This window comes from Hyperolius riggenbachi, chromosome 2, assembly GCF_040937935.1.
Source record: "Hyperolius riggenbachi isolate aHypRig1 chromosome 2, aHypRig1.pri, whole genome shotgun sequence".
Classification (NCBI taxonomy): Eukaryota; Metazoa; Chordata; class Amphibia; order Anura; family Hyperoliidae; genus Hyperolius; species Hyperolius riggenbachi.
In genome coordinates this window covers 70,358,933-70,372,916 of record NC_090647.1, presented here as the reverse complement: position 1 = coordinate 70,372,916, position 13,984 = coordinate 70,358,933, and the positions used below count along the sequence as shown (strand labels likewise).

The 13,984-nt window shown below is 43.4% G+C and overlaps 1 protein-coding gene across 2 annotated transcripts in view; it reads left to right on the top strand.

Moving 5' to 3' along the window:
* The window catches only part of CWF19L2 (CWF19 like cell cycle control factor 2), a 229,768-nt gene that overhangs the window by 28,085 nt on the left and 187,699 nt on the right, over window positions 1-13,984 (top strand). For both annotated transcript variants that reach the window (XR_011026053.1, XM_068266886.1), the window contains exon 5: window positions 3,904-4,023. Coding sequence is in view for 1 of the 2 variants with exons in the window: in XM_068266886.1 (XP_068122987.1) it covers window positions 3,904-4,023 (120 nt within the window). In the remaining variant the exon portion in view is untranslated. The remainder of the gene's footprint in view (window positions 1-3,903; window positions 4,024-13,984) is intronic.

Genomic DNA, 13,984 nt, shown 5'->3' with positions numbered 1-13,984 from the left:
TCGGGGGAAAATGAGCTGAACTTACCCGGGGCTTCTATTGGTCCCCCGCAGACATCCTGTGTTGGCGCAGCCACTCACCAATGCTCCGGCCCCGCCTCCAGTTCACTTCTGGAATTTCTGACTTTAAAGTCAGAAAACCACTGCGCCTGCACGCCAGTGTCCTCGCTCCCGCTGATGTCACCAGGAGTGTACTGCGCAGACACAGACCATACTGGGCCTGCTCCGTGCGCTCTTGATGACATCAGCGGGATCGAGGACACGGCAACGCAGGCGCAGTGGTTTTCAGCCTTTAAAGTCTGAAATTCCAGAAGTGAATCGGAGGCGGGCCGGAGCATCGGTGAGTGGCTGCGCCAACACAGGATGTCTGCGGGGGACCGTTAGAAGCCCCGGGTAAGTTCAACTCATTTTCCCCTGACCCCCCTACAGTATCCCTTTAAAGAGGAACTTCAGTGACATATAGGTAGAATATAGTGGATTATTCAGGAAACCCACTTTTATGTCTGTCCCTCTACCTATGCATTCCTAAAACCCTATTGCTGGGTGTCCTTAGGGGTTGAGCTTCCCATAAATGGCTATTTCCGGTTGTGATTGCTAATGCACCCAAGCTTATTGCCCTATTGGCATTTTCTGAATTGCCGGCAGTCACTAGTGTAATTTATAGTATATGGCCATGAGCTCACTGCAGCGATTGCCGACGATTTGCAATTTGTGGAAAACTAAAACGCAGTAAATGCAGAGCTTTTCTTCGATTTGGGGCGATCACAGTATAAATGTTAAATCGCAATCACTCAAAAATGTCGGAAATGTACTGTAAAAAAAAAGTAAACGAACCCCCTCTGCAAGCGTTATGCAATCCCCAGTGTGAACGGGGCCTTGGGTAGAATCAGCCTTCTCCTCCATTCAAATCAGATTGTGTAGTTTACACTAATAACAAGCTACCAGTCATCCAGCATGAGTACCTTTCTAGAAATTGCCTCCCCAAAAATAAAGTTTGGCGTAAATGAAACCTTATGCATAAGTAAAAATTAGACTAATGCAGTTCACTGGTGTATCTGAGATATTGTGCTGCTGATGCTTTTCAGCTCTGCTATGTATTTTTTTTGTTCCCTGCGGGTGGGGAGGTGAGAGGACTGTCATGACCGTGATTGGAGGAGGGAAGGGTGGATTGTGGGGCCGCACTGTTTTGTTGTATTTTGCAAAAATTCAATAAAAGTTCACTGAAAAGAAAACAAAAATGAACCCGGTTTCTAGCATCAGAAACACTTCCTATATCTGTATATATATTGCTGTATATTAGTATGTAAGTCCTCCCTCCCAATGTTCTTCAGCCTAGGCTGTTTATTATGCAGAATTCCCCCAGAAGTTCCTGCTGTCGTCAGAACACGCAGTAAACAAACATACTGCAGTGATGCTCCTGCCAGCAGTGAAGATTTTGCCAACTGTGATAAATTTCGGAGAGGAAAGATCTTACAATAGGCAAACGCTCACTAAATAGTTTATGAATGAATATTGCAAATATTGCAAAAAAATGTATCAATTTTATTTCATTATGTTCAATACTTTTTCCACCACTACAATATATCTACGTCCTCTGTGACTTCATGTAAGCCACGAGGACGTAGATATACGTCGTGTAGCTGAAGCACTGCTGTGCAGGATTGGGCTTGCTCCTGTGTAAAACCTATAAGCACTATCTAATGCAGCACCAATTGGTGAATTAGAATATATGTTCCCGGAGCCAATAAGATTAATTTTTACCATTAAAAATACTTTCATTTTCTCAGTTGATAGTGAAAAATACACACTGTAGCATTATTTCAAAATCAAATTTTGTCGCCATGAATTGTGACAGGAACATAATTTAAGTTTTGTAATAAATGGTAGAAAAAGCCAAACAAAATCTGTGTTTATTATTTACAATAGTGCTTTTTATTTTGAAACTGGAATTGGTAAAACTGTGAAATGTGTTTTTTTTTTTTTTTCAATTTATCCTCTGTTTCCCATTAAAATACATAGAAAACAAAATTGTTCAAGGGAGAAAATGTCGTAGGATGAAAGCCTAGTTAGTCTTGAAAAAAAAATAAATGTGTATTTCATTTAGGTTTCATAAGTAGGGATAAAGTTATTGCTGATTAAGTAGGGACATAGCTAAAATGTCAAAACTGCTCTGGTCCATAAGGGGGAAACAAGGTCTGGATGCAAAATGGTTAAAGAGTACTTGAGAATAAATAGAAAGAGCCTGAATTGACAAGCTCTATCTGAATGATTGAGGGTCGCAGTGTTGACGCGTGATTGGTGGCTGGGGATGGGCTGCAGCCATACAGGCGGAGGTTTCTGAAGACTTTCAGCAGATTTCGGAAGCATGAAGGGGGGGGGGGGGGGCGCGTCACCTCTGCCTTGAAGACCTCAGGACAGGTATGTATCTCATCCATCCTGCACAGTAAGCTGCGTACAACGTGGGCTTGATTGGCAGTGGTGGTTCGCGCAGGCGCAGTAAGGACGACCTTTGGGTCGGCCTCTGCACCGTGCGCAGTGACCGGGACGGTGGCGGAGCGGTCGGCGTGGGACAGTCGGCTACAAGGGGCTGGAGAAAGCCCCAGGTCAGTAAAGCTTTTTTTTTTTTTTTTTATTTTTTTTTTTTATTTGGCTGATGATTCCTTTAAGTACTGTTTAACTGCTTCCGAACCGCGGTAATTGAAATCTACGCTCTTTTGGCTGCTTATTCCTGCCAGGGCGTAGACTTCAATTACCGGGCTCACACAAACCCACCGCTGCTACCGGCGATCGCGACGCTCTCCCGTCCCCGCAAGCCCCTCGCTCTGCCGTTGCTATGACGGCAGAGCTCTGTGACCTGGTCAGGAGACGATTTAGTTGGCTCCGGACCCCGTGATCACTATGAACCAATCTCATTGTCTCACATTGATCACAGGGTTAGGAACCTATGAAATCTACGCCCTGGCAGGAATTAGCATAGACATAGCGACAGCAGAGCAAGGGGCCTGCGATAATGAGTGACTGGCAGCTCTGTACGGTGATGCATCAGTAGGAGGAGTTTTTTGGTACCGGCTGCCTCTGGTCCTTCAGAGACCAGACTTTTTTTTTTTTTATACAGTCTTCTTTAGCATTAGTGCCATTGATAAAACGCAGCATCCCCGTGGCTGAAAGCTCAATTAATACCCCCAAAATCCCGGGGCACAAATCCATGACTTTCCAGGTTGTGGATTTTGCTGCCCGGGGGAGGCAGAGCTTTGCGCTGTAGCTCTGCCTCCATTCGCTTCAATCTGCGCTGATCGCCGCCTCTCCCCGCCCCTCTCAGTGAAAGAAGAGTGAGAGGGGCGGGAGGAGACGGAGGTCGACGCAGATTGACATGAGTAGAGGCGGAGCTACTGCACAAAGCCCTGCCTCTACCCAGAAGGACCCCCAAAATTTCCCCTGGAGATTTCAGGGGTGTTATTTGAGCTTCCCGCTGCGGGGATGCAGCGTTTTCATCTATGGCATTAATTCTGAAGAGGACTGTGAAGTAAAATCAGGTATTTTTGGAGGCTTCAGACTCTAAGGGGAGACTGCTGGTACGGAAGTGGTTAATAATGTTATGCATGCTGAAAGCATTGCAGTATGTATGACTTCCTGGAGGTTTTAGGTTTGATATAGTCCATGTGCGATCAGTGTTATATAAATTGGGTCATTACTGGCTTGGGTGCACTTATGTCTGTAGACACGTTTTTCTATCTCTTTGTGTGCCTGTCTGAGCACCGTTTAAAATGCTGCTGGTATATTGCTGACACACCATCCTCTCTGGTGACTGACATCTTATTGTATGGATTACATAAAGCACTCTTCTCCATAGAACGTGAGATTGGTGGGATATTTTTAATGCTAAATGAACCTGTGTTTCCATTTCAGAGGGACGAGTGGATGACCTTCGACTTCATGTCTGTAAAAGCGACGTCAGCAGCCGCGGTGAGAGCCGAGAGACAGAAGGAGAAAACAGCGGAGCGTGAAAAAGCCGAAACAGCGGAAAAAGTAAGCCTAAGAGCAGCCTGTGCTGTTTAGCAGGTAGTAGACATGTTAGCATGCCGGCCCTGATCCATACTTCATTTCTCATGAGTTATCTCCATTGGCCCCGATATCTCATGGGAAATTTCCTCAGGAAGCCAAGTAATTTGTCACCAATGTATTCAACACCCATCTCTTGGCATAAGTCCAAAATACGATTTAATAGTTTAGTAATGGCCTGTACACACGAAATATCGCCAAGCACGATTGCAAATGTAGTGCAATGCAATTGCGTTTTTTAACCAAAATTCTATTTGCGAAGGTCATAGGCCTTCATCCGTGTAAAACACAGATACAGCAGGACGGAGTGGGGGGCTCTGATAGTCAGAGCCTTCCCTCCACTTGGGTAAGTATCAATGAGAGTTTCTGCACTTTGTTTGGTTTCCTGCACAGTTAGCCTTAGAGCATGACTGTGGTAGGGGTGAGAATGTGAAATCCTCTGAGGGACAGTTAGGCTAAGTTCACAGTGGGACGTTAAAGTCGCGCGTTAAAACAGCATTTAACGCAGAATAACTCACTGCAATGAAAAATCAATGCCCTGTTCACAGTGCACACGTTGCGTTGGTGCCTAACGCTGCACGTTAAGTAAAAGTACTGCATGCAGTGCGTTATACACGTTATTAGCTGCGTTGGACTGTTTGCACATGCTCAGTAATGACTTGGAAGCATACTTTTCATTGCCTGTATTTTTTACTGTATCTGCTGTATGCGACGGTAACGCTGCGTTGCCACTTTTTGGGCGCGTTGCGTTGTAAGCTTGCGGTGCGACTTTAACGTGGCATCAAAACGCAACGTCCCACTGTGAATCTAGCCTAAATGATATGACTATGTACTCTGTAAGAAAGATCAGCTCTATATAAATGCATAATAATATGGGTGGACATTAGACTATGACTATGGTAGGGAGAAGACTGTGAGCTTCTCTGAGGACAGTCAGTGACAGGACTATGTATTCTGTAAAGTGCTTCAGAAAAGGGTCAGCATTATATAATGCATAATAATAATATGACTATGGTAGGATTAGAGTGTGAGCTCCTCTGAGGACAGGCAGTGACATGACTATGTAATCTGTAAAGCGCTATAATGATGATGATAATCCTCTTCAAGCACTAGTCTGACATGACATGGTGTAAAAGCAGTACACAACATTTCTATGACCTGTTCACTAACCATGGGCCTGGTGTATGATCTAGGCAAGCCCTATTAAGGTTCCCTTTAAAGCAGACCTGAAGTGTACCTGGGGCTTCTGCCACCCCCCTGCAGCCTCCCTGTGCCCGTGCCGTCTCTAACGATCCTCCATAAAGCTGACGTCCAATGCACCCTCGTTCACGTTCTTTTTTAAAACATATTTTATTTGTTCCATGTGCAGCAAGGTATAACAAAACTGCATAAGCAGATACACAAGTCATACACAAGCCATTTCTTGGACAATTGCCACAAACCAGCCAAATCTTCAGAGCAATTTAATAAACAAAATCAACAGTGGAACAGTTGTCTTTTTCCCCTTTTTCTTCCCCCATCCCTCCCTCCCCCTTCTCTCTGCATGGACCTTATACCTACTATGTGAAATTTTGGTTCTAAAGTCTCTTTTTATTCTCAGTGTCAGCGATTCATAGATCTTATTTTCAATCTGCCCAAAGTGTCCGTAAGATCCTCTGTACAGTACCATTTTGTATATTTGAAATTTTCCATGAGCAGGTTTATTTCCTCCTGTGTAAAATATTGGACAATAAAGTTCCTCCAGAGTTTGAAAAAGTTCTTTGCTCGTTTTTCTTTTGCTTGCAAAACCAGATATTTTTCTATTGCAAATAAATTAAACATTTCTTTTCTGATATCAAGCATTTTTGGTGGACTTGGTTTTAACCACCAACTGAATAAGGCTTTACGTGCTATAATAATAATTAAATGAAAGAGCAATGACGGCTTTACATTTGGGTCCCCGTCATTTGATTGGAAATAGTTAAATAGGCATAAATCGCTATCTTTGGTTAACTGCTTGTGACACATCTCATTTGCCAATTCAAACACTTTATCCCAAAAAATCTCAATCCTTGGGCATTGCCAGACACAATGAAACAAATTTGCGTTAGGTAGTTGACATTTAGGACATTCTGGGAGGTAATATGCCGGAGGATGTTTATATTGAATATTAAAGGCGTATTTGGCCTTGTGTGCGAATAACATATGAGATGCACGCCATATTTCGGATTGTATGACCTCATTAATTAGTTGGATCCCTTCGCAAATTTTAGTATGTAAATTCTCATCTGCTATGTGCTTTTGCCACGGCTTGGCAATTAGCACTTTACCTTTGTCTTCTTCCAGACCTTTTAAGTTATTATATATCTCCGACAAAGATCGTATGGGGGTTCTGGGCCCAATTAATTTATCAAATGTTGTAGGCAGAGCTATTTTTGTAATCCTTCGTACTGACGCCCCAACAAAGGATCTTATTTGCAAGTAAGGGAAATAATCCATGGGCAATAAATGATATTGCTTACGTACTTCCACGAATGGAAGCCATGCTCCTGTATGTATGTCAAGCAGATTTCCCAGCCTCTTTATACCTTTTTCCTCCCATATGGTAACATTTTTTTGTTGCGTACTTGGAGGAAAGTTGGGGTTTCCCCAAATAGGCATGTATTTGGAAATTAATATTGGCAGTCCCAATTTTTTTCCTGACCGCCTTCCATGTGGCAATGGTGTCTCTAAATATAACGTTACTTTTGAGCCTTAGTGGTAGACTATGTAATTTGGAGTGTAATAGTCCCAGTAGTGACCAAGGCTGTGCCACTTCTGCCTCCAGCTCATGGTTGGAAAGTCTGCTTGTCCCTAGTATCCAATCCTGCACATGCCGCAGCAGCGTGGCTAAATTGTAACTCCTGATGTCCGGGATTTTGAGGCCTCCCAGACCTCTTGGCAGAAACAATTTAGATAGGTATATCCTAGGTTTTTTTTTCTCCAAAGGAATTTATTGAAGGCTGAATTCAAGGCTTGTTCATCTTTGTGCTTAAAGGGAACCTAAACTGAGTGGGATGAGGATGTTTCATTTTAAACAATACCGGTTGCCTGGCTGTAGTGCTGATCTCATTGGATGCAGTAGCAGCTGAATCACACACCTGAAACAAGCATGCAGCTAATCCAGTCTGATTTCAGTCAGAGCACCTGATTTGCCTGCTTGTTGAGGGGCTGTGACTATAAGTATTCGAAACATAGGATCAGCAGGAGAGTCGGGCAACTGGCATTATTTTAAAAGGGAAAATCCATATCCTTCTCAGTTTAGGTTCCCTTTAAGGAGTAAAGGCAGGGTCTGCATCGGGTATAAAAGCCTACCCATTGAAAACATCTTAATTAGGGCTGCTCTCCCTGGAAGTCCAATCGGCAAGTTATCCCAATTTTCCAGTTGGCGTATTATATCTTTAATTAGTGGGTCAAAGTTTGAATTATAGAGCAAAGTAGGATCTCTTGTGATCTTAATACCTAGGTATTTAAATTCCGATTTGGTGAGTCGTACACCCAGCTTGTCCCATTTAGAAAGCTCCGCCCTTTTAGATAACGGAAATAAAATACTTTTAGTTTTATTAATTTTAAATCCTGACCAAGAGCCTATTTCCTCGAGTATTGAAAACATTTCAGGTACTTGATTAACTGGGTCTTCCAGGAAGAGCAGCATATCATCAGCAAATAATGCTTGACTAACCATCAATGAGTCTACCTCTATTCCTTTTATTTTGGATCTAAGAATCTTGGCCAGAGGCTCAAGGGCTAGGTTGAACAACAGGGGCGACAATGGGCAACCCTGACGAGTGCCTTTGAGTAGATGAATACGCGAGGAAAGAAATCCCTCGGAATATATTTGTGCTTGTGGCGTTTTGTACATGGCTTTTATGCCATTCATAAAGTTACCTTGGAAGCCTTGACTTTCCATAACCTGAAAAAGCCAGTCCCATTCAACGTTGTCAAATGCTTTTTCAGCATCAAGTGACAATATTGCGCTATTCTTAAATGAATTTGGATAAGCTCTTACATGCTCTAATGTTAACATAATTTTGCGTATGTTGCTCACCGCTGCCCTTCCCCTAATGAAGCCGACTTGATCTATATGTATCAACCTTGGCATTATGGCGGCCAACCTATCAGCAAGAATTTTAGATAATATCTTCACATCCTGGTTTAACAGGGAGATTGGCCTATATGACCCTGGGTCCCCTGGATCTCTCCCTTCTTTATGTAGGAGTTTTATGTATGCTAATTGTCCTGTTTGGGAAATACCTGGTCTTTTAATATTTTATTGTATAGTTCTGCTAGGGGAGCAGCTATTTCAGCTTTTAATATCTTAAAAAACTCACTTGACATACCATCTGGCCCTGGTGATTTCATGTTTTTAAGGTTTTTAATTACTGCTTTGACCTCACCTTCAGTGATTTCTTCATTAAGGCTGTTGATTTCCTCTTGGGTCAATTTTATTAGGGAAAGGCCTTCAATAAAGGTCTTCATCTGACTTTTGTCTCTCCTTTTAGTATTATAGATTTCTTGGAAATATTTGGCAAACTGGTCTGCTATTTTTTTTAGGATTAGCCACCATATTCCCTTGATTATCTCTCAAACAAATTGGCTTATTTAATCGCGTTGTGTGAGCTTTGGCCATGTTTGCCAGCAACCTCCCTGCTTTTTCCCTGTATTTATAAAATTTCGCTTCTGAATGTGGCTTCATAGCTTCTTCCGTAGCCTTTAACCAAATATCCGCTTTAAGTTTAGCTTTAATCCACTCCTTTCTATTCTCCTCTGATGGATGACATCTGTATTTATTAAACATATCTCCTACAGTTTTCATTGTTTGGGTATATTGCTCATTAATTTGCTTTTTTTTTGCAGTCTGATATGCTATTATTTGCCCTCTCGGGACTGCTTTGGCCGCTTCCCAGTATAGGATAGGACTATTTTTGTGCTGTTTATTATCTTGCTGATAGGTATGCCACCAATTTATCAAGTTGTCTTCAAAGGATTCATCTCCGTATAGTTTCATTGGAAATCGCCATAGAATGTCAGATCCCCGGGCATTCCTTTCCTGTACGTCCATCAGTATCGGGGAATGATCTGAAATGATCATTTCCTCAATTGTTGTTTTCTTCAATCTAGTCACCAACTTTTCCGAAATTAAAAATAAATCTATTCTAGACCATGATTTGTGGGCTGTAGAATAAAAGGAATATTCTCTAGATAGGGGGTTCATATACTTCCATGCATCAACTAAATTAGCTTTCTCCATCAAAGATTTCAATCTAGTATCACCTGGTCTAACTGATTTTGCCCCATAACTCCTGTCTAATGTGACATCCACAACTGCGTTCATATCACCTCCCACTACCAGGTTTTCCTTGTTATGTACCAATATTTTCTGTGTTAACTTATCAAAAAAACCTTTATTTTCCCCATTTGGGCCAAAGTATTAGTAGTTCACCTGCGAGTTGCAACCTTAAGCAGAGCCACCGGCCTTCGCTATCATGCTCAGAACTTATAATTTGATGTTGGATATTTTTATGAATAAGGATCAGTACTCCAGCCTTTTTGCCCGCCGCAGGAGAGCCATATACAGAGCCAACCCAGAATTTTTTCATATATTTATATTGTTCTTGTGATAAATGTTTCTCCTGCAACAGGCAAATATCTGCACGGAGCCTTTTAAGATGCTTCAGAATTCTAGATCTCTTATTAGGGGATTGTAAACCTTTTACATTCCATGAAATAATTTTCATATTGGATTTTTGTTACAAACAACAGAAACCGGTGTCTCCCCTAGGTATCCCCCGAGATGAGGCAACTGTGAGATGCGTATAACTGTCTCATTAATGAACTGTCTCCTCCGTGCAAAGAGAATCCTCCCACCCCCCCTCCCCCCCCTTTCCCCGATATCAAACCCGTAAGTTCGTCACTTCTCTTCTTCCCCATGTGTATCTTCTCTTTCTCCGTGGCCGTACAACAACTTTAAACCACCACGTTATAATAAACCTTGAAGGCGTCACCCTATTAAGTTCTTACAGAGAGGACCATGAGACCCCTCGGTGGTGGAAACTCAGAAAAATAGGGATTCATTTTAGAACAAATAATAAACTTCCCAACAGGGAGTACCCCTTAACCTATATGTCTTAACATTAGTGTTCCTCCGAACTTTCCAGATTTCGTTTGGAATCCACTACCTGTATTAAATCTCCATTGAGAAAATCAGCCTGTCACATCAACGGTCATCTCTGGGGCTTGCAGTGTCCTCTTCCTCGCTTTCTGGCCTCTTTTTGAGAAAAGCTTTGGCTTGCTCGGGGGTTTTGAAGATATGTGTGTTCTCTTCCTCATCTGTTACCTTTAATATGGCAGGATAAATCAAGGAAAACTTGATCTTTTTTTTTAAACAGAATACCACATATCGGATTAAAAGCCTGTCTTTTCTTCGAGACTTCTGCGGAAAAATCATTGAACATCCGGATAGTGTAGTCTTGTACTTGTAGATCTTGCTTGAGCGATCTGTATGCCGTCATCATTTTCACTTTATCCGCATAATCCAGATATTTTACCAGCACAATGCGAGTTAATGCATTATTGTTTTTTTGGCGCTGTGGGCCCACTCTATGCGCTCTTTCCACTTTCAGCGGCGTATTTATTCCCAGTAAAGCGGGGATATCTGTTTCGCAGAGTTTATGTAAATGTGAGGGTAAGACATCTTCCGGTACCCCAGTTATTCTCACGTTGCTTCTACGGGACCTATTTTCAAGGTCCTCAATTCTTTCATGAGATGCCTTATTCTCTTTTTGGAGCTGCGCCACCGCCGTTTGTGCGATTGCTAGCTGATCCTCACATGTGGACAATCTCTTATCTGCCTCAGCTATCCTTTTGCCCTGCGCTTTCTGGTCCTGCTGAATCTTCTTTATCGAATCAGTGATGGCCTCCCCAATAAAGTTATGTATATCTGGCAAAAGTACCTTCCTCATCTCTGCCGCTAGTTTTTTATAATCGAGGTGTACCTGTGGTTGCTGACTTCCGTCACTTCTGGTCTCTTCGTCTGAGTCCCAGTCTCCCGTAGGCTTGCTCTCTGCTTTGCGTGCCTGTGACTGTGACGCCTTGCTCTGGGATTTACCGCCCGCCATCTTAGGAGTCTCGGCCGCTCGTGGCTGTTTGTCTGTGTTCACCGAGCAGGTAAGATACCGCTCCATACAATGTGCTGAGTTGAGCGCCGGTTCTTCCCCTTTCAACGGGCTAGTGATCGATATGTTTAGCGGGCGTTTAGCTGGATATTTGTGGTGAAGTTACTGCTGGCCCGCCGGAGCTCTCTTCTCCTCCGTCCTTTCACATGGGCGCCGGAACCGGAAGTCCTCGTTCACGTTCTTGTTGCCGGAAGCGTCCTGCGCAGGCGCAGTACAAGTAAATCTCTCACCGGGAGCATGAATGAGGATGCGCATGGCCAGGGCCGTGCAGGCGCAGTGGACGGCGACTGAGGAAAGTGAAAGGGAGCTGCAGCGGGTGACCGGAGAATCGTTTGGTAGCGGCATGGGCACCAGGGATGGGCTCACAGGTAATTACGATTCTGCAAGGACTCGAATTCGTAATTAAAATAAGCCTTAAAGTGAACCTCCGGACTAAAAATCGACTCAGCAGCACTGAAAAGGCTTGGTGTTTCTTTAACCGTTTCACAGCATCAGAACTTTGTTTCTCTTATACAAGCCTCATTTTTAGCTGCACAGAAGAAAACTGCCCGGGCTTTTTTCCGCTGATGCTGTGCAAAGCATGATGGGATTTCCGATGTTGTTGCTCTCGTTCTGCTGTTTTGGTGCAATTTTTTTTTTTACATTTTGAATTTGACGTTTGAAGCCTAGTGCGTGCAGCTGGGAGGGGTAATCAGGACACAGGACAGTTGGAACTGTGTCTCCTGCTCCTTGTCACCTCCTTTCAACCAAAAAGATGGCTGCCCCCATGGCAAAGATGGCAGCCCCCATGAATCACAAACATTTGCCTGTTCTTTTAAAGCAGTGTGGGTAAGAGATTATATTACCTATCTATTCTAATTAACATATCTTATGTAACTTAATGATAGTATGTTTGTTTAGGCTGAAGTTCCCCTTTAATTGCCGCTTTGCGGCTGGGTGATAAGGGGTTATTTACCTACCAATCCGCCATCCTGCCTTCGCTCCAAATAGCTTGCACGTGTCCTATTGGACGTCTTACAAGCCTTCCCACGGCGCACTTCCTCCTCTTTCCGGCTTGAAGGAGGAAGTGTGCGTAGCGAGGCTTGTAAAGCATCCAATAGGACGCGTGCAAGCTACTTGGAGTGCAGGCAGGATGGCGGAATTATGGGTAAATAACCCCTTATCACCCAGCCATACAGTTGCAGGCTCATTTTATTTACAAATTTTACCCGTGAGCCCAACCCTGATGGGCACAGGACGGCTGCAGGGGGCTGGCAGGAGCCCCAAGGTAAGTGAAACACTTTTTTTTTTCTCTTTTTTTTTTTTACATACTTCAGGTTTCCTTTAAGTATACAACCCCCCAGATAATATATTAGAAAGGTTGGTTGTGCACACTAACGGGCGAAAACCTGCTAACCAATCTGATGAGGTTGATGGAATTGTTCCGTTTTTCGGATGGATACAAGCAATCTGATTTGTAGGGCTTTTGTCAGTGGGCAAGGTCGATTAATTACAACAATGATTGTAAACGATGAGTTGTCCATGGGAGTGTCTCATCACTGGGCACCTTTAGATGATGTGGCAGCTCAGTTTTCCAGCGTGGCTCAGGTGTACGTGTTTGCTGGTTGGTAGAGTGCGCCCTGCTCCTGATGATTTCCTTCCATGGTCTCCTCCGCCGCCCTTGCTCATGTCAGTCTGTGTAACTGTTATTCATCACATTAGATGCCGCAACATTACCATTTGTCCTTTGCCCCAGGCATACATTGCTTTACATTCCCCTCACAATGTGGTGCCGCTTCTAGATGGGAATGGGACTTTATGCTTTCCACAATGATTACCGAAACATTCTTTGTGTTTATCATAAATGAGATCTGATCCGTCATCCTCCTGATGAAATGAATGAGGCTTCTATAAATGTGACAGAGGAAAGGGCAAGTGCAACCTACTTAGCATTAAGATGGATTCAGACGAAACTAGCGTATTGCGGCTTCCTTATGAGCAGCCTAAGAATGTAGCACCCGGGTAATGGAAATGGAACAAGGGATTAGGCTGAAGCCGCCTGTATGAAAAGAGATGTATGCAAAATGATCCCGCAGATACGCCATTATACGTGAATACATTTTTTTTAATGCATATAAAGGCAGTCATATTGGGCTGCATAGTCCCATCAATTTCATGGGGTGGATTTATTCATGTTCTGAAAGACAGAATGGGGACAGCTTTACCCGTGAAGCTTTCAGTATATGCAGACTTTGACCCCTGTAACCAGAGCCGGATCATCCACAAGGCATACCTAGGCAGCTGCCTAGTGCCTGGAGAGAGTCTAGGGGCCTGCTGGATGCTAGCCCTCACCAAATCTAACTAAAAAAAGCCAGGTGACCAAGAGTGGGCAAAAAATGCTATCTTGCCAAGGGCCCCATTTCATTTGAATCATTTTCTGCATGTAAGAACCTGTATATTGCGGTTGTGCAGTGATCCTTTGCTAAAGCGTTAAAATTTGCCATGAGGTTGGTGGAAATTTCACTGCTTATTCTAGGAATATATGAATCTCTCCAAAGCACCAAGCGTGTGTGGACTCCCTGCACATCAGAGAGTGGGGGAAGTCTCTGTAGAGCTAGTAACATAGGGGGAATCTCTGCAGAGAAACTAACATAGGGGGAATCTCTGCACATCAGAGAGTGGGGGGAATCTCTGCAGAGCATCTAACATAGGAGGAATCTCTGCACATCAGAGAGTGGGGGAATCTCTGCAGAGCA